The following is a 26,964-nucleotide window of genomic DNA, read 5'->3' on the forward strand; positions in this document are numbered from 1 at the left end:
ATAGCAGTTCCCACATACAAACGGGTCTTTTGTGATATCAGTGAAACTGCTTCCTCAGCAGTGGTGAAATGAACATCGTATTGTATTTGCTAACATTCCAAAGACCACAGAGAGTACAGAGGGAATGTTAGAAAAGAGGGAACAGTGGAGAAAAGGAAAATAGCATCAGAGTGATAAATGAAAAACGTGTTTATCCTTGGTGCATGACATGGGGCGTAGTTGTGGAGAGGAAATCCATCATTCCCATGCAGAATTAGCACCGACAGTATAAATAGCTCAGCATCCCGGACGGTGATGGATTGCTTGTTTGAATGTAGCAGTGGTGTTAGTGAAGGAGGTTTCCTTCCAGGAAAAGAGGTCAGGGAAGCATCTAAGTTGTATATCAAGCCTGGTGCCTTTCTTACCGGGAGATTTTGTTGACACCACTGGCTGATGGCAGTACCTAGTGTCGTGACAAGGCTGTGTGACAGAAGATGATTTTGATTAGCCAACCAGGTTTTGTCTCCACGTCTGCCATTGCTATCATTACATGGTAAAATAGCCTCCGTAAGCTTCATGTTAGACTCCTGTCCAAAGATGATTTCAGGGCTTGACATCTGCTGGCTTTTTTTGTGAGTAAAGACAATTGTGTTATTTAAACCACGTGGAAACAAAACACAATGAAGTTACAGGATCGCTTAAATGAAACGACTTTCTTTTCATCATTTTTACATTCACTGCTGCAAAGCAGTGTGAACTAGAAAACAGAAGCAAGTCTGGGTAACGTGTGCAACAATGAGACCTACATTTCCAAACTGAAGAGTTTCCCATAATGCATTCAGAGCCATGCAATGTACAACAAGTAGACTTAATGACTTCTTGCTGGTAATTAAGAATTCTGCCTTAAAAAAAAAACCCAAAAACCTTTTTAGTTAACTGATTTTCCCCAGATGTGATAATAATAAAGTGGCCTGGAAACTGGGGTTCAAACTTTGGTGAACAAGTCCCCCTAGGCTCATCACTAGCTTAGTAGTGATGCCCTATTGCAGGAAATGAGCTTGACATTGGCCTGTTTATATCTTTTATGTGTGTTTGTGGTTTAAGTGGCCTTATCAGTATATACAATCAGACAAGACTTTTCAAAAGCATTGTGGGGACGATTCTGTCTCCTCCTCCTCCTTTGAAAGCTGACTTTTACATCTCCTTTCCAGCTCCCACATTTGGGAAGCTTCAAAAGCTAGTCAGAACATACCCCATTACCACTCCTGCAGTGTTAAAGCATTATCCATTGAATCTGTGTGAAAGTCTATGATGAAAAGCGGACGCTTTCTCTTCTTAATGAGACCTGGATATAAACATGACCTGTCAGTGGTGGCATGGCCACATCTGTTTGCTGAAAGCTGCATAATCCTGGGGATAGGAGGGTGACTTCAGTGAAAGCGCAAGACAGTAATAAAGGCAAATGACATCTGCATTCAAAGCTCAGCTACTGGTCAAGCCTCTCATGAGACTGTGTTTCGTTTTCTTTACTGCCCGCTTAACATGGGCATCTTTTTTTAATTTTGAAAATATTTTTATTATTTATTTTGGAGAGAGAGAGAGACAGAGTGCAAATGGGGAAGGAGCAGAGACAGAAGGAAACACAGAATCTGAAGCAGGCTCCAGGCTCTGAGCTGTCAGCACAGGGCCTGACGCGGGGCTCGAACTTGAGAACTGCGAGATCATGACCTGAGCCGGGGGCGTAACCAACTGAGCCACCCAGGTGCCCCAACACATGTATTTTTCAAAAGCTAAATTTCATACGTGATTATATTTGCTTGAGAAAAAAAAAAAAAGCAGACTTAAAAATAATTTTGCCAGTGTTCTAAGAAACATCATTAAACATTCACCTTCTATCTTGAGATTCTTGATGCCCTGGAAAGCATCGATGGCCTCTCCTGATTGCGTCAGTCTGAGCTGCCAGACTTCCTGGGGTCTTGCTTCTTCTTGCCATCGTCATTGGCTATGCTTCCAGTTCAGTCCCTGCCCCCCACCCTAGTCAGCCAGTGAGCATGCAGTGAATGTGCACTTATTTTAATATTACTTCAGAAATAAACCATAAGGAAGATAAATTTGCTGCCCAAACAATGTATGGTATGATGCATTCCAGAGCCAAATGCAAACGCTTTTTCCATTATGTGCTGCTCTTGGATTATTCTTGCCAGTTCTCTTCTTTATTAGCATGGAGAATCAGGAGTTCACTGTGCCGTCCTTTCCCATTTGATGGGCAATAAACATGATGCACAGAGAAGTTAAGGAATGTGTCCAAGGCAGAAGGTGGAAAATGAATTCAGCTCACTGCCTTTTTGGTTTAGCCATTGAAACAAAAAAGCATTAGCTTTCCTAGATGTCTGTTGTGTTTTCAGATAAGATGCCGCCTCATGGAAAGTTACATTATTTTTACCCATAGAAAATCTTAGCATTTCCACTTTCAGATGGTTGTGATTTCATGGAATGGATACGCCATTGTTTTCTGAATGACTGTATTAGTAATGTTTGTTATTCTTTTTATATATGGAAGGTTTTTTATGATCATATGTTGTAACATGGCTGAGAAAATATATTGAAATCATATTGTCGCTGTGTTTTAGTTCCAACAAGGACAACCCAGACAGCAATTTTGTGAGCCTGCAAATCAACATCACTGCTGTAGCTCAAGTAGAAATAAGAGGGTAAGTAATAATCAAGATATTGTAGTAGTTATACTATAATAATGGCTTCCTGTATGTGAGAGTTATGAAAAACACTAGGAAAAACTATATGGAATTTTCCTAATGCATTAGCAATCACAATTCACTCTGGTTATAAATTTCATGCTTTTCTACCCTTCGTTAGCCTTCCATTAAAAACTAGAGTAAACCCTGTATGGTAATTGACTCGAAGGATATCAAAACAAGAGATCACTTTACTCCCCAAACTGACAGTTCAGTCATCAGACTCTAAAAACTAGTGATAAGACGCCAGATAAAATAGACAGACAGGTGATACCCTGAGAGTCTCACTTCTCCAAAAATTATTCTGGAAATATAATGAAAACCTAGCCTCACCATACCACATCTTGAGTTTAACAAATGGCCAGCTCGTAGATGTGAGGGTTGATGGGATCTCCGTCTTATATCTTTTTCCTTTTGTCCTATTCCTTGAAAAATGTACCAATAAGCAATCAGTTGAGAGATGAGAGGAAAGTGGTCAAATAAAAGGCTTAGAAGAACTACCATCTTGGGAAATCCATGCCTGGGGGATGAAAAGACATTAGAAATGGAGGGCATAGAGTTCTTATCTTAGACAAATGTGGACCTCATTGATTTCATTGTAATTCTTATTCCTTCAGGACAATCTAGGACTTGGTATTCTGGGCCGAACTGTCTTTGGGGCTCCGGCAATCCCAGTTCCCTTATCCTTTTCATAGTCCTGAGTGGTTCCCACTTCTCCATGTTGGCAGCTAGGGCCACTGCATTCAGAGCCCTTGTCTCCAGGATACTGCAGCCTCTGGCTGCCCTCTGTGAGGGTGGGGGAGGTGGGGAGGTGGAGCCCTGCCTGTCCTCCTGGGACCAGTGAGGTGCCACTTAGTGGATTAGAAAAGAATAATACCTAACATGGATTGATCCTTCCATGTGCTACCCCAACCCATTGGCACCGCTTAATGTGGACCAGTATCCTTGCTGTACAGGTGAGGGAATTTTGGGGTTGAAGGCTACCCAGCTAGGAAGTGGGGAGGTACCATGGAAGTACAGGCAGCCTGCCTCCAGGTGCATATTTATAAATGATCATGCCGTGCAGCCTGTGAGAGAGTTCTTTGAACCTTAGCTACGCAAAATCTTGTTTGTTTATGCTTCTGTGATTTTTTTCATTCAAATGAGTGTTTTTGACATTCACCCACTCTAGGGAAGGTGCCTATAGTTCATTCATTTTAATTGCAGTAGGGTTTAACATTGTAAAGCAACACGATACTTGCTCATCCATTCCACTCTTGATGAACACTGGGGCTTTTCTTTTTCCTTTGTTACAGACTTTCTTGTGCATACCTCATGGTACACGTGTGGAAGAAGGTGGGAAGGGTACCTGCTTAGAGGTAGAATTTCAGGATCAGACAATGTACACTAACTTTACTAAATAGTACCAAACTTGGGGCGCCTGGGGGGCTCAGTCAGTCGAGCGTCCAAGTTCGGCTCAGGTCATGATCTCGCGGTCTGTGAGTTTGAGCCCCGCGTCGGGCTCTGTGCTGACAGCTCAGAGCCTGGAGCCTGCTTCGGATTCTGTGTCCCCCTCTCTCTCTGCCCCTCCCCCCCCCCATGATCTGTCTCTCTCTCTGTCAAAAATAAATAAACATTTAAAAAAATTTTTTAAAATAGTACCAAACTTTTTCAAAATAATTATACCAAGTTATCATTCAAAGAACTCTCCACTTTGTTAACTAAACTCACAGAATGGTCGAGTTTTTCATTTTGATGGATAAGAAATACTATCTAACTGAAGGTTCAATTTGCTGTTCCCGGTTCCTAAATGAGACCAAGTAGCTTTTTCATGCATTTGCTGACTCCATTCTTCCCAAATTGGGTAATTTCTGTTCATTTTTAAAGACACATTTCTACTAAGAGACTTTTTTTCATATTCATAGGAACTCTTTTCTATTTTTTTTAATTTTTATTTTTAATATTCATTTATTTTTGAGAGACAGAGAACGTGAGCGGTGGAGTTGCAGAGAGCGAGAAGGGGCCAGCAGATCCGAAGCGGGCTCTGTGCCGACAGGCTCCAAGCCCGAAGCAGGCTCTGAGCTGATGCAGGGCTCAGACTCACAAGCTGTGATATTACGACCTGACCTGAAATCAGATGCTTAACCAACTGAGCCACCAGGCGTCCCTCTTTCCTATTCTAGAGTTGAGACACTAATCCTTTATCAGCTACGGAGGTTGCAAATATCTTTTCAGTTTATGGGGTTCATCTTTTTTTTAAGTCAGGTTTATTGAGGTATAAATTATATAAAGTAAAACTCACCCTTTTTTTTTAGATGTTCAGTTTGAAGCGTTAAGATACCACAAGGACGTTCAATGTAAAACAGTTCTGTCACCCCACATAGCTTCTCATGCACCTTTGTAGTTGACCCAGCCCTCACTCCCAGGCTCTGGAAACCTTGATCTATCTTCTGTCACTGTCTTTCCAGAAAAATAATATAAATCTACTCCTACAGAATGTAGCCTTTTGAATCTGGCTTCTTTCACTTAGCATAATGCATTTGAAAAAAACACCCATGTTCGTACATGTATCAGTGGTCTGTTTCTTTTTATTGCTGAGAAGTATTCCACTATACAGAAGTCCCATGAAATGTTCATCCATACACAGGTTGGTGAACATTTGGGTTGTTTCCAAGTTTGGGGCTATAAATAATAAGCCTGCTAGAGGCATTCACATACAGGTCTTTGTTGGGGTATTTGTTTTCACAAATGGAGTGGAGTTGTATGGCAAAGGTATGGTTAACTTTACAAGAAACTGCCAACCTGTGTTTCAAAGTGGCTGTGCCATTTTCATTTGACGTTCCCCCCCCACCGCCCCCGGCAGATGGGAGTTCCAGCTGTGCCGTGGGCTTGTAGGCATGTGCTTGAGGTTTGGTTTTTTTTTTTGTTCATTTTTATCCATTGTAATAAGTATGTGAGAAGAATCTCGTGGAGTTTTAATTAGCATTTTCTAATGATTGGTGATATTGAGCATCTGTTCACAACTCATTTGCCATTAGGGTTCTCTTTGAAGTGCCTTTTACAATTCTGCCCGGGGTGCCTGGGTGGTTCAGTCAGTTGAGCATCTGGCTCTTGATTTTGGCTCAGGTCATGATCTCACAGGCTCTCTGGCAACACGGAGCCTGCTTGGGATTCTCTCTCTCTCTCCCCCGCTCTCTGTCCCTTCCCCCAGTCACCTTCTCTCTCTCTCAAAATAAATATAAATTTATAAATAAATAAACATTAAGAAAACCAACCTTATAATTTAAAAAATAATAATTTTTAAAAATAAATAAAATTTTGCCCATTTATTATTGTCTATCTTATTATCAAGCTGTAAAAGTTCCTTATATATTCTGGATGCAAAATCAGCTATCAGATATGTGTCCTGCAAATATTTTCTTACTGAAATATTTCTTTCAGTTTATGGTTTGGCTTGTTATTTTCTTAACAGTGATGTTCAAAAAGCAAAAATTTTTAGTTGTATGAAATTCGACTTTAAATATTTTATAGTTTGCCCTCTTTTTGTCCTTTGTAAAAAAAAAAAAAATCTTTGCTTTCTGCAGAGTCGCAGGATTTTCTATTGTTTTCTTCTACAAGTTTTGCAATTTTACATTTTGGTCTATGATTAAATTATTTTTTAATCTGATCTGAGGTAAGGTCCAAGGCTCACTTTGGTATAAGAATATCCAGTTGTTGCTATGCTATTGGTTGTCAGACCATCCTTCCCCCATTGAATTGCTTGACACCTTTGTCTATCTGTGAAGCTGTTTCCAGACCTCCCATTCTGTCCCATTGATCTACATGTATAATAAGTCTTGAAATGCAAGCAATATATCCTGAGATGTTGCTAAAGTCACTTACAAATTCTAGTAGCTTTATTGTTTGTTGATTTCCTAGAATTTTCTATAACATTCCTATGTCATCTGTGAATACAAAGTTTTATTTTTTATCCTGACTAATCTCATCTGTATGTGCAAAAGTTTAGCCAACTCCAAAGTTCGAGGGAATAGTACCCACAAGAGATTACTCTTACTTCTTTAAAAAAAATTTTTTTTAATGTTTATTTTTGAGAGAGAGAGAGAGAGACTAAGCGCAAGTGGGGGAGGGGCAGAGAGGGAGACAGAATCTGAAGCAGGCTCCAGGCTCTGAGCTGTTGGCACAGAGCCCGACGCGGGGCTCGAACCCACGAACTCTGAGATCACGACCTGAGCCGAATTCGGCGCTCAACCGACTGAGCCACACAGGTGCCCCAAGAGATTACCCTTATGTCTGACACCAATTGCAGATTTGAGTGGTTCCCCAAATCCCCCTCAGGTTTGATAATCCACATAGAAGAACTCACAGAACTCACTGAAAGCTATTATACTCATGGGCTCAGTTCATTACGGGGAAAAGATAAAAATTAAAATTAGCCAAGGGAAGACGTGTATAAGTTGGAGCCTGGGGACAGTACCACCAGACACAAGGCTTCTGTTGTTATCCTCCATGGAGTCAGCACATGTTAATTTCCTCGTATATAACAGTATATATGGAGTATCCCCAACCCAGGATCCAACTGTGATCCCCAATCACAGTTTTTATTGCCTACGTAGGCATGACCGATTCATTGACCACTTAATTGATCTCAGTCTCCAGGTTGTCTGATATGATGTGATCAAGCTCCCACCCTGAATCACACTGTTGGTCTTTCTGATGTGGGCAACTCTCACTCTAAATCATAGTTAGAATATCCAGTGGGACCCAAGACCCCCAAGAAAACAAAGATACTTCTTCCTCTCAGGCATAACAATTCTAGAGCTTAGATTTTACCTCTCAGAAGCTGAGGCCAAAGGCCAGACCAGTTTGGGGGAAAGGTTAAGTTGTTTACTATGTAGTTATGCCTTTTATTTCTTTTTCTTCTCCTACTGCACAGTCTAGGAGTATCAAGGCAGGATCAAATAGACATGGTGCAAAAAGACATCTCTGCCTTGTTTTTAGATCCTACCTTGATCTTAAGGGGAAACATTCAGTTTGTCTTTCAAGGAAGTTGTCTGTTTCAGCTAAGTTGTTACATGCATGGCTCATGATAATCTCTCATTTGCCCTTTAATGTATATAGGACCTCATCGTTCCCCATATTGGCAATTTGTATCTTTTACTCCCCCGCTTCCCCCCCTGCCGCCAGTCACTCTAACGAGAGTTTAAAGACCTTTCCAAAGAGCCAGATTTTTGGTTTCATATTTTTTCTTTCTTTTTTTTTACCCTCTCTTTTAATTTGTTTGTTTGTTTTCTATTCCATTGGCCCTTGCTTTTGTTATTATTTCCTTCCTTCTGCTCACTTTGGGTTCGATTTTCTCTTTTTTTCTGGTTCTTCTATGTAGAAATTAAATCATTGACTGGAGACCTCTCTTCTTTTCTTACAAAAGCATTTAGTGCTGTAAATTTTCCTCTAAGAATTGCTGGAGCACATACCAAAATGTGAATATGTTGGGTTTTCAGTCACAGCGTTTGTAATTTCCTTTGTGATTTCTTCCTCAATTCATGAGTTGACTCACAGGAAGTGAGTTTGATTTATAGATAATTGGAGCTAATCCAGATGTTTCATTTTTGTGCATTTCTTATTTAACTCCCCTGTCTGAGAAAAACACTAAAGAAAATCAGAGAAGAAATAAGCATTTTTGTACTATCTTGACATATTTTTAACATTTATACCTTACAATACATGAAATGTTGTCTACTTCATTAAGCTTAGTTTTTCTTTGTTTTGCTAACCAAAAATAAATTGAAACTTTTTAAATTCCAAAACAAATTTTAAATTGGGATCTATTTTTATTCCATAAGACATAACTCAGTCCAAGGCGGCACAGTGTGTAAAATAACTGTATTTATTCTTATATATCCAATTTGTAAGACAAATATTTACAAGTGCATTTCTGCCATGATTTATGATGACACCAATGTTTCTAAGTTTAAAAAGAAGGACATTTTCTATTCATTTTACCAATGTTCAAAGCAGGGCATTAAAATTGGATTTCTCATCTGGGTGCAGGTTTTTTAATCGCTAGATAAATGTCCAGCATTTGACCAAAGTTTATTCTCTAACATAGTGTTAAAGTTCTTTTTAACCATTTTGCAAAATAAAACTCTTTATTCCAAATACTCAGCAAAAATATTAGTTCCAATGTTTAATTCTTCAAGGAACCAACAGCTGCTGTGTTGAAAATCTTCCACACTCAGTCTCCAGAAAAATCTTTTTTTTTTTGCCAGTTGGTTTATTCCAATATATTTTATCATCCACTATCTCTAGCAGTTCTTATTTAATTTTTATAATTTTAAAAATAAACTCAAATGGATTGATTTCTTTTAATGGGGAAAAATACTGAGAACTGTTCTAGTGATTTTATTTATTTTTTTATAATTTGTTTTAATGTTTATTTATTTTTGAGAGAGAGAGAGAGACAGAGCATGAGCAGGGGAGGAGCAGAGAGAGAGGGAGACACAGAATCCCAAACAGGCTCCAGTCTCTGAGCTGTCAGCACAGAGCCTGACGCAGGGCTCGAACCCACAAACCGTGAGATCATGACCTGAGCCGAAGCCAGACTCTCAACCAACTGAGCCACCCAGGCGCCCCATGTTCTACTGATTTTAAAGCCAGATGGTGTCAACACTGTCTTTCAGCAGATTTACATGTCATTTGTTGGGACAAAGGATTAATTTAGCTTTGAAGTCTGTAAGAAGTAAATCTGGCCACAAGAGGCAGCACCACATGTACTGAGCTCACAACGAGTAATAAAATCATGTCCTTTGTAATATAATCAGGATTGAGTGGGTTTGATTAAGGGACACTGCCATCATGAACAACCATGGTCTGTATGGACACTGGCCATCGCGGTCAGAGCCACTGTTGCTCCACACAATAAATAGTAGTCTGCTATTTAGGACTAATAGTGTTTGAAAATAGGATTACGAAAATAGGGTCCCTACCATACTACCGCAGAATCAGATTTGAACATCCAATAGCATATAGACTTTAACTTATCAAAAACCTAATTCCTTGCTTCCCTAATCCCTTCCTAATGTCTAGTATTACCATTGGTGCCCCACTCTTCATATTACTGGTGCATCTCCATGGAACAATGGTCTGTCCTCCATCTTAGAATGTGAGCACTATTCAGTAAGGGCTGTTTGGGCTGTTTATCCTAGGCTAATAGTTGATTACACTCTTTCTTCCTTCTTAAAAAAAAATAATAATTTTGGAAACCAGGAATAACCTTTCACTTATTTATTTGGAATCTTTAGAGAGTCATTGTTTTTGCCACGGCTTCCCCAGATTTGAAAAAGTCTTAGGGGCACCTGGGTGGCTCAGTCAGTTAAGTGTCTGACTTCAGCTCAGCTCATGGTATAATGTCTCGTAGGTTCAAGCCCCACATCGGGCTCTGTGCTGACTGCTCAGAGCATGGAGCCTGCTTTGGATTCCGTGTCTCTGTCTGTCTCTGCCCATGCTGTGTCTTTGTCTTTCTCTGTCTCTCAAAAATAAATAAACATTAAAAAAAAATTTTTTTAAAGAAAAGAAAAAGCCTTAGAGGGTAGATAACTGAATTTTGTGAGCCATACCTTTTGAATGATTTTGCCATGCCCTATAATAGACTATTTGTTTCCTTACAGATTTCTATTTGATTTTGTTACAGAAATGGGGCAGGAAGTTTAAGTTGTCCTTGCTAAAATCACTGCTGCTTAGTGGCCCCTGTTGGTGCATTAACACAGTTGACCTCTTAACAACACAAGAGTTAGAACCACCAACCCCCTGCCCATGTAACTTTCGATTCCCCCAAAACTGAACTACTGTTGACAGTAAGCCTTACCGATAACTTAAGCAGTTGATTAACACGTATTTTGTATATGCGTTATATACTGTATGTTAATAATAAAGTAGACTAGAGGGGAAAAAAGTCACCAAGAAAATCATAAGGAAGAGAAAAAAAACATTTACAGTACTGTATCTTATATATGGAAAAAATCTGCATATAAATGGACCCTCACAGTCCAAATCTGTGGTTTTCAAGGGTCAACCATATATTGGAAGTGAAACGGATAGTACTGAGTAAACCTGAGCTCTGGTCTTCCCCTGCAACTGACCTCTACTTTGCTGAACACCAGTTTTCCTTTCATGTATAAAATGAGGGGTTTTGAACACATCGCCTCCATAGCACCTGTCAAGTTCTAAGTATTTATGATTCTGTGATACTGGAGCATTTATGACCAGTCTTACAGGATTGATGACCATAAGAACACACTTTTTCAGAAAAAAATTTTCATACTTGTTCTATACGTGTCCTATACTTGTTCTCTATGCCAAAAACAAAACCAAAACAAAACAAACAAAAGTTTTCCCTAGAGCCTCACGATGGATGTGGAGCATGGAGTCAGCTCTCTGTGGCCTTTGCTAAGAGCAAAGAAAAGTTTTGGGTGGTTAGGTTGTGAAAACTCCACGGGAAAGCAAGCCCAAACTCTCTGGGCTTCACTCAAATGAAAGTAACCTTCTGTGTTCTGTACTCTTCTCCTCGCCAAGTTCCCAGAGTTTGGTCTGAACATGGATTAATCAAATCAAGTCAGAAGGGGGAGTATCACATACCAACAAAGCAATACAAGGGTAGGCAACATTGAGGTACCAGCCCCGCAAGGCTGTGCCCTGCACTTTTTGTTGAACAGTTGCCCATTAAGGATGAAAGCAAAGCGTTTTATAATTTAGTAGAATTTCTGTGGGTTGTCAGTTGAAAAAATATACTTACTTCTTCCACTCACCCCCAGAAGACAATGCAGCCAAATTAACTTTGACCAAGAGCATTTGAGTTGTTTTCCAATCATTTGTGGTATACAACCCGAAGAGTTTATCATAATTTTCCAGATGAGGAAATAGGGACACACAGAAAATTAAGTTACTTGCCCTTGGGTCAGTATTTAGCCCAGTAAATTTTGCTTTGTGCTTTAGAAAGAGATTACTCAGAGGGGTAAATAAAGATAGCTGTTTGAAGTTGCTAGAGGCTGTGTTAAGTACTAATGCCTTTGAAAGGGCATTTAAGACATCTGATTGCCAAAAGAGGGATTTTCTGTTCGAGTTGCTTTTAACAGTTCTGTTCTGTTCAAGGTCTAGGAATTCTTTTAAACATACCTTACCTAAAAATTGCTAAAAAAAAAAAAAAAAATTGTTCTTTTGGGAATTCACCTTTTTAAGCTTATATAAAAATAACAATTTGGTTTGTAACCAGCTTTTACTGTAGAATAATGCCAGGTACTGTACTGTATTCACCCAGTGCTCTCTTTCTAAGTGTAAATGGCAGGCAAGAAATATCCATGTATCAAGTTAATATCCTACTTACATGATTAAATCATGTGATTCTCTGTCTCTTACCCTTAACTTATCTAGAAGACAACTCTAGAACTCCATCAGGCTTTATTTTGGCTCTAGGCCTAGCCTTGGGGAAAGCCCAAGAAATCTCAGAAGGAGGATTATACAAGTGGCTGCTTTTCTCCTCTGAAGTATTTAATTAAAAACTACATTTCTTCACAACTCATTATTTAACACACCACACGGTATTCTAGATTTTTATCCACAAAAAAAAGTCCCAGTTCTTGGTATGGCTTGAAGCAGGGATTTATATCCTGTACACACACACACACACACACACTCATACACTTGCACAGGACCTATAGGTAGCTCTATACATTTATATGTGTATATGTTTAATTATCCATCTCAACTCAGGAATGCTCTCCACTCTGCCCCCTAGTGCCCAAGAGATGAGATCCTATAAAATAGTCCACCTCTGAGCTAGAGACTAGGAATTAAGAGCCTTCGGAAGATGTTTTAGATCCTTTACTGTTCCTTTAGCTGTTTTGCTAGACATCACTTTCCATACTTTTTTTCCTTATAGACAAATAAGTCTATAGTTCAAACAGTCTATAAGTCTATATAGACTATAAGGCTGTAGTTCAATAGTTCAAATAAATTGAGGGCCACTTTGTCCAGTTGCTGTTCGTATACTGTCCACTAGTGAAGCCTTCTTCACCTGTGTCATCAGCAGCAATTAACAAAACGCTCCATGTTTCAGAGTGTCGCACCCTCCGCAGATCGTTCTGCCCGTTCCTAACTGGGAACCAGAAGAGGAGCTCCACAAAGAGGAGGGAGTTGGACCAGTGGTGGAACATATTTATGAGGTAGCTTTCGTCTGTCTTAAAGCTGTGTTGGGAGTGTTCTCTTACACTCTTTACCAATAAACTCTTAGTAACATTTTGAAAGACACCGATCCAAGATCTGAGCTTTATATGCTGCTATCATATTGGAGCGGGGGACTGTATGAGTCGCTTGCTTTTTAGTGGTAAGAGCCGTTATGTAGTGAGACTATTTTATCTTGTTACTGTTCTCTTTTTATTATAGATTTTTTTTTAATGTTTTTATTTTTGAGAGAGAGAGAGAGAGAGAGAGAATGAGCAGGGGAGGGCACAGAGAAAGGGAGACACAATCTGAGGTAGACTCCAGGCGCTGAGCCTGATGTGGGGCTTGAACCCAAGCACCACCAGATCATGACCTGAGCCAAAGCCAGATGCTTAACCGACAGAGCCACCCAGGCGCCCCTACTGTTCTCTTTTAAATGTTCCTTAATTCCTCTTAACGTTTGGACAGCCTAAGCATCAAAATGATTAGCTTCCTAAACTGTATTTTGCCTCTTCCTACATTTTCAAATGTAGAAACATTTAAAACCTACCCATCTCTTAAACTGAAAGTCACCAACCAGAAGGTACCAGACAGAGAAGATTTTATGGATTATTCACTATTGTACAATATATATATATATATGTATGTATATATACACACACATATATACACACATATATACATACATGTATATATATATTAAAACCCATATATATAACTTATAACCATATATATATATATATATGTATACATATATATATATATATATATAAAACTTATTCTGAGATTTGAAGTAGTCCTCAATTAGAAAAATATTTTCCAGAAGGAAACCAGCAGCTCATGAAAAAGCCCTGATGATCTTTTTCTACTTCAAGTGTTAAAGTGTTAAATTGTGAATAGGGAGTAACTTTGTTGACACATCATCTGAAACATATAAATTTCTTAAGGGAATCTGGGTGGCTCAGTCAGTTAAGCGACCTGACTTCAGCTCAGGTCATGATCTTTCAGTCTGAGTTCGAGCCCCGCGTCGGGCTCTGTGCTGACACCTCAGAGCCTGGAGCCTGCTTCCGATTCTGTGTCTCCCTCTCTCTCTGCCCCTTGCCTGCTCACGATCTGTCTGTCTCTGTCTCTCAAAAATAAATAAACATTACAAAAATTACTGAAACATTTAAATTTCTTAGAGTTAGAAACTAATATGTAGTAAAGGGCTAGTTCAGTAGTTGTTCTTTTTTTTTTTTTTTAATAAAATAAATACCATTAGTGGAGAGTAGTTATTCCTGTTCATTATCAAAGGATCAGGAATAGAATTTTGGTAAAAATGATGCTCCAAGCCGTCTTCTGTTTGAGGTCCCTTTTTATTTAATGCTGTCTGTTTCCTGTATAACTCATTCCACTGACCTAATAATCCTGACTGTGACTTTCATCTCAAGCTACAAGGGACATGAATAGCATTCTCTAAGGTTAACAATGAAGCCATTTCAAAACTGATGAGCTGTTTACATATGTGGGAAAGAAGCATCAACTCCTGCACAGCGTCAACACGAAAACCTCTGTCATCTGCCCAACCTGAGGTTCAGAATCAGCCCTGTCCAAAGCTGGATCAAAGCTTTGCCCTAAACTCTCTTGATAGCAAAAGGATAACATAGTCCCCAAGGCCACTCGGATTAAGAACCTCGCTGGAAAAGAAAAAAAAAATGTTGTCAAATAATTGATGAAACTTATGTGCACCAGTTTCTGCTTAAGAAGGGTGAAACTTTAAAGTCTGCCACCATATTCAAGCTCAGTGATTCTCAGGGAAGCCCTGCTTCTAATCTTAGAAGAAACGGATCATAAGATTTTAGGGTAATAATCCATGGTGACAAAGCAATCGTCACATGTTTCTTCCATGCTATTCTCATGTCTCAAAATATACTGTTATCAGTGGATGTCATGTTGCTCTGATAATGTGAACTAAGTGAGCCGCCTAATAAGCAAAACCAATTATAAATTGTTTCATTGATCAGTATAATGATCAGAACTGTGAAAAAAAAAGGGGGGGGGCAAAAGTTTCCTGCTAACTTTGAAGTGAATTTTCAAAACCACAAGAAATTTAAATACATTTAGTGAACTTCTCAAGCTGTTTTTTGTGTCCTGTGAGTATAGGATTCATGTGTTTAAAATGCTCATCTCTTTTTGAGATGTGGCCTTTCTTTGAGATTCACTGATTAAAACAGAAGAAGCCCAGCTTTGAAATGCACACTTGCAGTGAACTGTGGTGAGGCTGGACGGTCTTTAGCATTTGATGGATAACCATTTTTCCAGAGGGTGAAAGACAGTGCACCACAGATGGTTACAATTGACAAGTCAGTAGTCAGGAAAACGGCAGATTTCAATGTAAAGAAAGAGTAACTAGGTTTTGAAAGCGCATAATTAAAATTGCATTTCTAGCACTGTGATTAAATTAATATAAACTTAAGGTAAACATCATCATCGGACCTGGTCTTTGCATGGTCTTTGCTAAGGAAATCTGCCCTGAGAGCTTCATAAAATGGAAGATTCTTGTCTGAGCACCAGCACCTGTTTTCGGAGCATCTCTGGCTGATAAAGATTCTGTTTTCGTATAGCCACTATCGTAGCCCAGATGCATTAAAGCCAAAAATACGTGCTTCTTTAGACTGGGCATGAAGTATGTGGCGTTTGGTTTCATCTTTCTGTTTTGTGCTGTACCATCATTTGATGTGTTCCTTGTTTGTAGCTGCACAATATTGGACCGAGTACCATCAGTGACACTCTCCTGGAGGTGGGCTGGCCATTCTCTGCCCGGGATGAATTTCTCCTCTACATTTTTCATATTCAAACTCTCGGACCTCTGCAGTGTCAAACAAATCCTGACATCAACCCACTAGATATAAAGGTAGGAGCCTGGTCCAACTAAGCTGTTCTGCTTGTTTATTAGGGTAAGGAAAAAAAAAATTAAAACTGTAGCTTTTATTTTCTAAGGCAAAATAATTACAAGAGTAAGTTCTTTCAGTGATAATCTGTCCAGCCTTTTCTTTTCGTTTTATGGCTAAAATGCCAGACCTAACTTAAACTGTCACTCCTCGAAAACTTACATTTCTCTTGGTTCTGTTGCTCATGGCGACCTGTCATTTATTTAGTCTATTTGAATGTGTACCTTTTGCATATGGTTTGACTTGCAGCACAACCAAACCAAAATCATAAGTAGACATGTCGTGTTTTGGAGAATTCGTACCAAATGCTATTTTTGGAGTCCTTTTGGTACATTGCCAAAAGATATAAGGATCTTTGCCAAAATGGGCTTCTCCAGATGTTGCCAATAGCAAGTAGTAAAATGCGATAATTTGCCAAAGGCCATCTCAGTGCCCTGAGAACCCCCAGACTGGAAATTTCTGGACCCCATTCTTCAGTGCAGCTTATAGAGAAGCCTAGAGCAGTGTTTTTCCAATTCTTAAGCATAGCCAATCACCTGGAGGTCTGTTTAGAGGCAGGGCCTGAGGGGGGCCTGAAACTCTGCCCCTCGGCAACCCCCACCTGACATCCATGCTGGGAGCTCAAATGTCCAAGGAGCTCATCTCATTCAGATTAAGATCCAAATCTGGCTTTAAGTTTCTTCTGGGAAGAAAAGAACATAATTAGCATCAACGCTGGAGAATATCACATTTGAATGGAGGGGGAAAAAAACGTTTGTAACCCGATGTTATCCTCAAAAGAGAACTTCGTGTTAAGAATGAACATTGTCTAGTAGCTCAGGGAGACAGTGTCTCTGTTAGAAATGGCGCTTCATGAAATACTAACTCAACCATTTGGAACGCGGGTCTGCCTCTCCTCGAACAGGTGGCGCTGAGACGTGGCCAGTTATGAAAGGCTTTCTTCTTCAACCCAACGTGCCTTCTGTTCCAAGAGAGGAAGACTAAAAGGGGTTCAGTATTAAAGGATTTATAGGGCAAAAAGTCTCCTTCTTCAAGGGGAAATAATAAATAAGGCCACTTGTAGTCCACAAAATTATTTAAAATACTGCCTCCCTGAATTTTTTTTTTTCCATTTCCTCTCTCTTGGCTCTTCATTGAGATGATTTTAATGTCTTCAAGGACAGTGGCTTACTATAAAGTAACATCTTCAAATGTTAATAATGTGTAACATCTAAGCAATTAAAGCTTTCACATTTCATGTGCTGTAGTTACTGGGTTCTCTACTTCAGTCGTGGATTCCTGGAGCACGTGATCATGGGGAAGGTTTCTAAACTCGCAAGTGTAATGTTTGGTTTATATATGACACTATTTATATATGTTTGTATATTTTATGTAACCTGTGTGATATGACCCATGTTGGTTATGAATTCTTTTTTCTTGCGATTTAACAATTATTCGCAGTGACTGGAACAATACCAATAGATAGTTTGCCTTCAGTGTTGACAGATTCGTGCACCTGCATTCCCTGCCACACAGATTTTCTTTAAAGTATAGCCTTTGATTAAAACTTTAAGGCTAGGGGGTGCCTGCGTGGCTCAGTCAGTTAAGTGTCTGACTCTTGATGTTGGCTCAGGTCATGATGTCACGCTTCGTGAGATCGAGCCCCGATTGGGGCTCGGGATCTTGGGATTCTCTCTCTCTCTCCCTCTGTCTCTCTCTCTGCTCCTTGCCCACTCAAGCATGCTCTCTCTCTCTCAAAATAAATAAATAAACATCTTTTAAAAACCTAAGGCTAGTAATTTTTTAAATGCAACTTAATTATGCTTTTATAAAACTCTCAATTTGTGGAAATTGAATATAAGAATATTTGATTACAGGGTGAAGGAATAGCTCCCCAAAATAACAAATGATAACAATTCATGAATTCTTAAAATTCAGAATAATGAAAAACTTGAAGTGTTTTTAATTTCAGGTACTCCAAGTACCTTTACTTATATGTAGCATGTATAACCCGGACAGTCTAAAAGGGATTTTGTCAGTGAATAGATTTTAAAAATTAATTATCAGTAAATTTTATATAAGCAGCTTACAAAAGCTGAGAGTACCTGAAAGTTATTTTCTGCTTAAGATATTAAATAATTTCTTGGTGAAGTTGCTATAAACTTACTTGGCAATTTATTTCTTCCTAGATAATACAGAGCTAAACATTCTTTTCCCTGTCTTAAATATGAATTGAAATTAGCAAAGAACAAATTATTCATTAGATCTAGAATAGGTGTGGGAAACTTTTTTTTTTTTTTAATTTTTTTTTTTTCAACGTTTATTTATTTTTGGGACAGAGAGAGACAGAGCATGAACGGGGGAGGGGCAGAGAGAGAGGGAGACACAGAATTGGAAACAGGCTCCAGGCTCCGAGCCATCAGCCCAGAGCCTGACGCGGGGCTCGAACTCACGGACCGCGAGATCGTGACCTGGCTGAAGTCGGACGCTTAACCGACTGCACCACCCAGGCGCCCCAAGAAACTTTTTTAACTTAGGTATCAATTTCAGATCCTTACATCAAAGTTAATTGCTATATTTTTAATATAGATATTTTAAAATAAATCTACTTTTTTAAACTTAGTTCTTTAGGAAGCAGAAAAAGAGTGGGTGTAGCAAAAGGAACAGGCAGTCAAAATACATTCATCTAGGCAAAAATTAAATCCTAGTAATCGATAATCAATCTCATTTGCCCACCAAGGTAAAATTCCTTATGATTCGGTTCTATAATTTCTTTTTTTTTTAAGTTTATTTATTTATTTTGAAAGAGACAGAGAGAGAGAGAGAGAGAGCTTGAGCAGGGGAAGGGCAAAGACAGAGGGAGAGAGAGAATGCCAGGCAGGCTCCATGCTCAGTGCTGTGCCCAACTTGGGGCTCAATCTCAGGAACCGTGAGATCATGGCCTGAGCTAGAATCAAGAATAGGATGCTTGGGGCACCTGGGTAGCTCAGTTGGTTGAGCATCCGACTTTGGCTCAGATTGTGATCTCACGGCTCGAGAGTTCAAGCCCCGCATGGGGCTCTGGGCTGACAGCTCAGAGCCTGGAGCCTGCTTCGGATTCTGTGTCTCCCTCCCTCTCTGCCCCTCCCCCACTCGTGTTCTGTCCCTATCTCTCAAAAATAAACATTAAAAAAAAAAAAAGACTAGGATGCTTAACTGACTGAGCCACCCAGGTGCTCCTACAATTTCTTTATAAATATAGCAATAATTAGTGAGTGCCTCCTAAAACATCCGCATCTACAAGCAGTTCATTTTCTCTAAGTTCTTCCTGAGGATACTGCAGTCCCCACTGGATAAGCCACCACAATATCCCAGGCCAGCCACGGGCCTGTCAGAGGGAAAGCTCCCACAGCAACTTTCTCAAGTATCCTCTGGACGATTTTCAAGTTCCCCACCATGTTTGCCTCTCCAACCATTCAACTGATTTCCCCGCAGCAAAATCCCTTTCTCTCGGGGTCACAAACACCTTTTTGTCCACTTCCCCCTTCTGTATGTATTCTCATTTTTCCAACTTAACTACTGAAAGTAGCTCCCTTCTTCATTGCCTCTTTGCAGCTCCCACAAATGTCTCAGGAAATGTGCTGATGATAAAGAAACCGTCCAGATTTCCTTAGAAGCATTTTCTAGGCCATCCGCTCCAAGTACCTACCACCACCAACTCTAAAACCTTTGCAATTCCCCAGATATCCCCTGCAGACGCTCTACAACATTTCAAAATAATTTCTCCTTTCTGCCTAATTAAATCTAATAGCATTTAATATAACTAATGTATTTAACACAATATGGCTTCTTTCTGCTTTTTTAAAAAAAATTACTCCTATAGCAACCTCCTGGCTTTGTTTTTTATTGAAAATACATAGTTTTACTCATCAAAGCCATATTGTAGATAAAGTAAGGGTTTTTTTGTGGGCTGGCCTGAAAACTGAACCACCATTTAAAAGATTGCTTCTAAAGAGAAATGCATTCAGAGTGCCAAACACCTAGTCTAAAATCGTCTGAAATATAACCCATCTGTAAATTGAACATGCATTCCAAATGTGAGTCTCCTCACATAAACCTCAAAGTCTGATAAGGTCTGAACAGAATTCAGTCTTCCAAACAGTGACCGGTACAGTTTCATTATCCCACCAAGTGGCCCAAATGTCCCCAAAGTTTGAAGAGCAGTCTGCCTTTGAAAGTCACCACCATGATCATGGGAGACAAGGGGCAGAAGTTCTCACCCGCACTCATTGTCCAAATACAGAGCATCAGTGACTAAATTTGGGGGGTGTGGGGTGCAGGCAAGGACACACTCAAATGCCTCTAGAAGTTTGCGAGTTGTTTTTTAAATACTTGCCTCATATCAGGCTCTGTGGGGATTCGCTTAGCCTGCTTTGTTGATGCTGTTCAAACACCCAAGTGTGAAGGTAAATGGGAGCGTGTGCAGGTGATGGGGTTCAGGAAAAGTGAGTGAGCCACACAACCCAGCACAGGGGGACCAGAGGGTGGGGCAGCACCTGGACATTCACTCCTGCTTTCACTTCTGCCACCCAGAAGTGAACCCAACCAAATGGTTGCTGTGTTTTGTTTTCTGTTCTTCCCATGATGGTTTCACTTCATCAAGTTCATCTCTCTGTCTTCTAAGAACTTAGGGGCATAAGAAGATGGCCATGAAGGTTCTGCCTCCAGGCTTCAGAGACAGGATTTTTTTTTTTTTAATTTTGTTTTAATGTTTATTTATTTATTTTTGAGAGAGAGAGCACGAGCAGGGGAGGAGCAGAGAGAGAGGGAGACAGAATCCAAAACAGGCTCCAGGCTCCGAGCAGTCAGCACAGAGCCCGATGCGGGGCTCGAGCTCATGGACCGTGAGATCATGACCCGAGCTGAAGTCGGACGCTTAACCGACTGAGCCGCCCAGGCGCCCCCAGAGACAGGATTTTAACGCGGCAATCTCTTCACGTTGTACCATCTAAAACACTGTGAAACATTCAACTGTCTGCAGCATTCCCAACCAATCCATTACATCTAATTCATTCCAGATCCTTCTTGAAATAAATTTTTACAGTTGGATACAGCATTTCTCAACCATTCGAAAGGCAGTCACAGAATGATTTCAAACTATCCGTTATCTTATTTTAGTGAACTTTATCCTGGGGTTTGGGGAGTCCTCCAGACAAGCTATGATCTCTCAATAAGATGTAGCTGAAAAAGCGAACGTTATTTAGGAACCAAAGTTGAATAAAGAGTAAAGGATGTTTTTTGAAGTTGGCAAGATTTCGTCACCAACAGCCAAGTATGAGAACTGGACAAAAGGGCTGCGCAATGTCAGACTGTACCCCGGGGAGGTGGGGGACAAGCGAGGTGCCGGAATTCAACCTTCACGGAGATCAGGGCACCACGTTCTGGGCCCCAGCGCAAGAAAGAAGCCGGAGGCACAAACGATCGGACAGAGGCTGGGCTCGGGTGACGGCAACAAGAGAGAAAGCCGCTGTTGCCCAAAGAACGGACCTTGGAGCCTGGAAGGCAGAAGGTTACAAGTGTCTGGAACCAGATCATTCTCACAGGAAGCCCGAATTACAACCGGATAGTACAAACGTGGACACAGAAACACAGAGGCCGTTTGCCAAGGATTAGAGCTCTACAACTAGTTGTTGGTTTTTTCTATTTCTTTTTTTTTTTTAATCGGTGAGCACACAGACTGTGGCTTGGCTTGGCAAATTTGCAGTTGTGTCTTACACTTATGAGAATTTTTTCCTTCATTACTGCCTCCCTTTACTTCTGCTTATCAATTCAGAATGCAGGAACACTGGTTACAGCTCCCAACCCACTTGTGTTCTCTCCTCTCTCTCTCATGTTCCCCTTGATAGAATTATTTCATTCACTTTTTAAAATTTTTTTAATGTTTATTTTTTGAGAGAGAGAGAGAGAGAGATTGAGCAGGGCAGGGGCAGAGGAGAAAGGGAGACAGAGGATCAGAAGTGGGCTCTGAGCTGTCAGCACAGAGCCCGATGTGAGGTTCAAACTCACAAATATGAGATCATGACCTGAGCCAAAGTCGGACACTTAACCAGCTGAGCCACCCAGGTGCCCCACCTTTTATTTTTAACAGTGCCTATAGGTCCGATTTCCAGCCACCAAAGGGAATACACTCTCCAGGGTCAATTTCTCTTTGCCTTATCTTCTCTCTCTCTTTTTCAAATGCTTACTTACTTTTGAGAGAGCACAAGTGGGGGAGGGACAGAGAGAGAGGGACAGAGGATCCAAAACGGGCTCTGCGCTAACAGGCTGACAGCGGTGAGCCTGACGCGGGGCTGGAACTCAGGAACGGCAAGATCAAGACGTGAGCCGAGGTCAGATGCTCAACCGACCAAGCCACCCAGGTGCCCCTGCCTTATCTTCTCTTTAAGATGGTCTTCAGGTCCTCCTGTAAATTTTAAAATGCAAAAACATGTCCCACAACTAAGAAAAGCTTCAAAATCGCCAATGGAGTGAATGGATTCTTTTAGTCATTCTTCGCATGAACTTTTCAGAATGTTTTAAAAAAAAAGTGGATTTTTTTTCCTCTCCTGACAAATCCTTAACATTTATGTCTTAAGGAAAATTACATGGTAGACTGACCTCCATGGTCTGTCCCTACTTCGACTTAATTGTAGACGAAGAGTTATATGAAAGAAAGTCCACCATCTTTTGTGAACTAGGACTACCTGAGGTGCAAAGACAAATCACAAACAAGAAGACGAGAGCACGCGTTGTGTTTGTTTGGGTTCAAAGAGCCCTTAATCTTATCTCACCCAACTGTGTTCTTCAAAAGCTGCATTTCCAGCAGTCTTGCGCAATCCAACCATCCAGTATCCCTTTAATTCATAAATTTAAACGTAGCCCACAGTGAAGAGCTTGGTGAAGAGTCATGAAAATAGAAAACTCCTGTTGGAGTCAAAATCTGAGTAGCAGCTGGGGGGAAAGAACCGTATTTACTAACAATCGTTTCCTTATTACAGAAAGGAGCAATTTTCACATTTGTTCTGAAGAAGATACTTGAGTGTTTGCCACCAGCTGCTCGGAGCACTTAGCAAATTGTATTCTGCACCGAACGTCTGCCTGACAGGGGTGCTAAGAGGCCCTCACCGCTAAGGATTTCAGATTAAGGAAACACATGACCTGTGGCTTCACAATCGATTGTGAAACAGGCTCCAAAAGTTCATCTAGAAAATAGGCTGTACCTGTTGTTTACATTTCTTGGATAACATCTCCCTTGTTTTTTTTGTTTTTTTTGGTTTTGGTTCGTTTTGTGTTTTGGGTTTTTGTTTTGTATCTTGAAACAATTTCTGGAATGCCACTTCAGAACACTGGTTTGGAAGTCACTGGAAGACATTCTCAGTGTGGTGTTTAGGAGGGACATTCCTCTATCTGTAAAACAATATCGCTAAAAGAAAGAAGCATGTTTTACCAGCCCCTGCTGTGGGTCTCGTTCATTCTCTGGCTCAGAGTAAGTCCTGTGTTTTGCTGAGAGACCACTCCTAAGTGTTTGTAAGTGATGACGCACCAGGGGCCACCACAAACATGTTATTTATCTGTGCACAAGCTGCATCTGATGCAACCACACAGGAAGCTGAAGAGTTTTCTTCTCTATGGGCTATTATTTTACTGCTACTGCGACCGCTACAGGAATAATACACAGTGCGATATTAATTGTAGTCACTGAGCTCTACATTCCACCCCTAGGACTTGTTTATTTTATAACTGCGAGTTTGTACTTTTTGACCACTTTCACCCATTTCACCCCCCTCCCCAGTCCCCCAACTGTGCAATCACCAACCTGTTCTCTGTATCTATGAGTTAGAGGTTTAGTTTGGGTTTGGGGGGATTTGGGGTGGTCTTTTTTTTTTTTTTTTTTTTTAGATTCCACATGATATTTATCTTTCTTTGTCTTAGTTCACTTAACATAATGCCCGTGAGGTCATCCATGTTTTCGCAAATGGCAGGATTTTCTTCTTTTTTTTAATGTTTGGATAATATTTGTGTGTGTGTGTGTGTGTGTGCCCCACATCTTTATTCAGTCATCTCCAATGGACACTTAGGTTGCTTCCATATCTTGGCTACTATAAGTAGTGCTTCAGTGACCATGGAGGTGCATAGATCTTTTCAAGCTCGTGTTTTCCCTTTCTTCGGATGAATACCCAGAGGGGAACTGCTAGATGATGTGTCCATACTTTCTTATGTGACAAACTTAATGACTCCTTTTAGTCCTAATTCTTTACTTGGCTGCAGGATTGGACATCCTCAGTCACTCTTTATTTTTGCAACTTCCTTTTCCTTGGGCTTCCCTAGATCCATACTTTCTTGGATTGTCTCTTACATCCAATTTCCCCCATCTTACTTTTCCTCCCTGGATCTTCTTCCTCTCCCTGTTTCCTGATATTTCCTTCGATGTTATATGTAACCCTATCCTTATTATTTTACATCTTCTCATTGGGCAACTCATCAGCAGTTACTGTACAGCTTGATGGGTACTGATGGGGGAGTGGAGCCATCATGTGGGATATCAAACAGGGGCTTGGGAATCAGCCTGGTGCACATCAGGAGTGGATGGAGGTTCTGTGCATCCTGTGCAAAGCAGGACGTGAAGGGCTCTTGGTTAAGAAATGAGGCTGGAGAAGTAGGCTATGCATGGCATACTAAGGAGTCTGGACTCTGTTTATCCACTAGATTTTTCTAGGTTCTTACGACACACTGAGCACTCTCATTTCATTTTTTGTGGTGCATCCTACATCTGCAATACAAGAATATCTTTTTTCATCCCATAGAAATAAGCATACTATTATTTTTCCTGGGACTAGAAAGGAAAACATGTGTTTGGGGAACCTAGGGAGACAGAAAATTAAGGTTCTATATTCAGTTGGTTTAAAATGAAGAGTTTTAATAGGATATTGTGTGAGATTTATTGGAACTTTAAAAATATTTATTCAGCTATCAGATGTACCCAGCATGGAGCCTCAGATAAAAATCATAAGTTCTAGAACACTCACAAAACAAACTCAGGGCTAAAAACAAGCTCCCTCACAGCACAGTGTTCATCTGGCATGCTTTGGAAAAGTCGTTTTTATTAGAACACGATTCACTCCTGAGGGAGAATGTTTTGCAACTGTAGGAGTGTGGGGCTCAGACATGCCAAAGTTGGGTCCCTGACCACATCACGCTGTTTCCCTATGGCCATCGCCTCACTTTCCTGCCACCTCAGGATCCGTCTCACCACACAGAAGGTTCCTGAGTTTCACCAGTCCCAATATACAATGAGAGTAAAGTAACAAGTAAATGACTCCTACTGGAAAAGTCACCCCCTAATGGGGAAATCACTTCTGCTAAAATCGGACCCTTACGAGATAAATTTTCCAGGAATGCATTCCCCATCCTTCAGGAGTTCCTATCGTTGGAGAATGGGAAGCCTTGGTCCTTGTCAGCACAGTTCATTTTGCTGTTGAACATGCTGCTGGTAAATCAGGACAGGTCTGACTTCTCATGTGACTCATGGCCAGTTGAGGGGGAAAAATGCCTCAAGTTCAAGGCTGATGGAAAGGAGGCAAGCATTTATGAGACTGACATGCCATCTCTTGCTTTCTCTTTGCAGCCCGCCACCCCCCCAGAGGACACCCCCGAGCTGAGCGCCTTTCTGCGGAACTCGACCATCCCTCATCTTGTCAGGAAGAGAGACGTGCGTGTGCCAGAGCCCCATAGACAGAGCCCCGCAAAAATCCTCGTGAGTTGTCTCAGTGCGCGCGCATGGGAGAGGAAAGGGTGGATAGGACAGAACTCCCAAACACAGATGGTTTTAACTTCAACTATAGTTTCTCCTTGTCAGTCAGTGCTCAGGTAGGCCCACCATGTCTTGGCCCTACACGAAGTGAGCCATGAAAGCGACGTTTCCATGGGGACAAAGGAGTATTTGCATTATAGTGTTTTCACTCTTCTGCACCTGCCATGCAGACCATGTTAGAGAAATAATGATGAGAACGTAAACCGTGGCGGGGAATGCATTTGCAGAACACAAAGCTCTCTCTGTGAGCCTGTCCCCAGACACTGAGCACAAGAGTGCGAAAGAAGCTGTGGGCAGCGGGTCCTGGGAGGTCAGACGTGCCCCTACATCTCACGCTCCTCTGCTCGTCCAGAAGAGATGAGAAGGGAGCCTTCTGATTTCCTGGGCCAAAATCCTACAGAGTCTTAGTACTGGGGGATGTCAGAGATCCGTCCTGAGCTTAGTCAGCCCTTTGCAAAACTGAAAGAGTGCTCAAGAGTCAGTTTCTGTTCAGTTCTCTCACTCCTTCCAAGGTCAATGTTAATACCACCAACCTCTACACTTAAAAGAGGCTAAAATGTGGGACACCTGGGTGGCTCAGTCAGTTCAGCGTCTGACTCTTGATTTTGGCTCAGGTCATGATCTCACAGTTTTAAGTTCGAGCCCTGTGTCAGGCTCTGTGCTGACAGCACGGAGCCTACTTGGGGTTCTCTCTCTCCCCTTTCTCTTTGCCCCTCCCCTGCCCTTGTGCTCTCTCTCTCTCTCACTCTCTTTCTCTCTCAAAATAAATAAAAACATTTTTTAAAAAGGCTAAAAAATTTTTTAATGTTTGTCTTGAACATGTTCTAACATTCATAAAAAGTTTCAAATGCAGAGATGGACAGAAAAATACAACAAGCAACTCTGACTTATTCAGTTAAACTGAAATCAAGGGAAGAATGTTTATTATAATAGAAGTACCTGAAGTAACCTGGCCAAAAGTCATTGGCAGATTTTTTTCAAGTCTTTAAAATTTTTAAGTCATACACACACACACACACACACATATATATAGTATATATATATATATATATATATATATATATATATATACATATATTCATTTATTTTTGAGCAACAGAGAGAGAAAACACAAGTGGGGGAGGTGCAGGGAGAGAAGGGAACAGAGGATCCGAAGCGGGCTCTGCACTGATAGCAGAGAACCCGACGTGGGGCTCAAACTCAGGAACCACGAGGTCATGACCTGAGCTAAGGTCAGATGCTCAACCGACTGAGCCACCCAGGTGCCCCCGAGTCCTTATAAATTTTTATGGCATGGTCATGT

General features: G+C 40.7%; 1 protein-coding gene across 1 annotated transcript in view; it reads left to right on the plus strand.

Moving 5' to 3' along the window:
- The window catches only part of ITGA8 (integrin subunit alpha 8), a 190,294-nt gene that overhangs the window by 138,430 nt on the left and 24,900 nt on the right, over window positions 1-26,964 (plus strand). The window contains exons 23-26 of the mRNA XM_086714858.1: window positions 2,610-2,690; window positions 12,820-12,925; window positions 15,658-15,816; window positions 25,476-25,604. Of these exons, the coding sequence (XP_086570984.1) occupies window positions 2,610-2,690; window positions 12,820-12,925; window positions 15,658-15,816; window positions 25,476-25,604 (475 nt within the window). The remainder of the gene's footprint in view (window positions 1-2,609; window positions 2,691-12,819; window positions 12,926-15,657; window positions 15,817-25,475; window positions 25,605-26,964) is intronic.

This window comes from Puma concolor, chromosome B4 (genome assembly GCF_028749965.1).
Source record: "Puma concolor isolate L17-30 chromosome B4, mPumCon1.1.hap2, whole genome shotgun sequence".
NCBI classification, from domain to species: domain Eukaryota; kingdom Metazoa; phylum Chordata; class Mammalia; order Carnivora; family Felidae; genus Puma; species Puma concolor.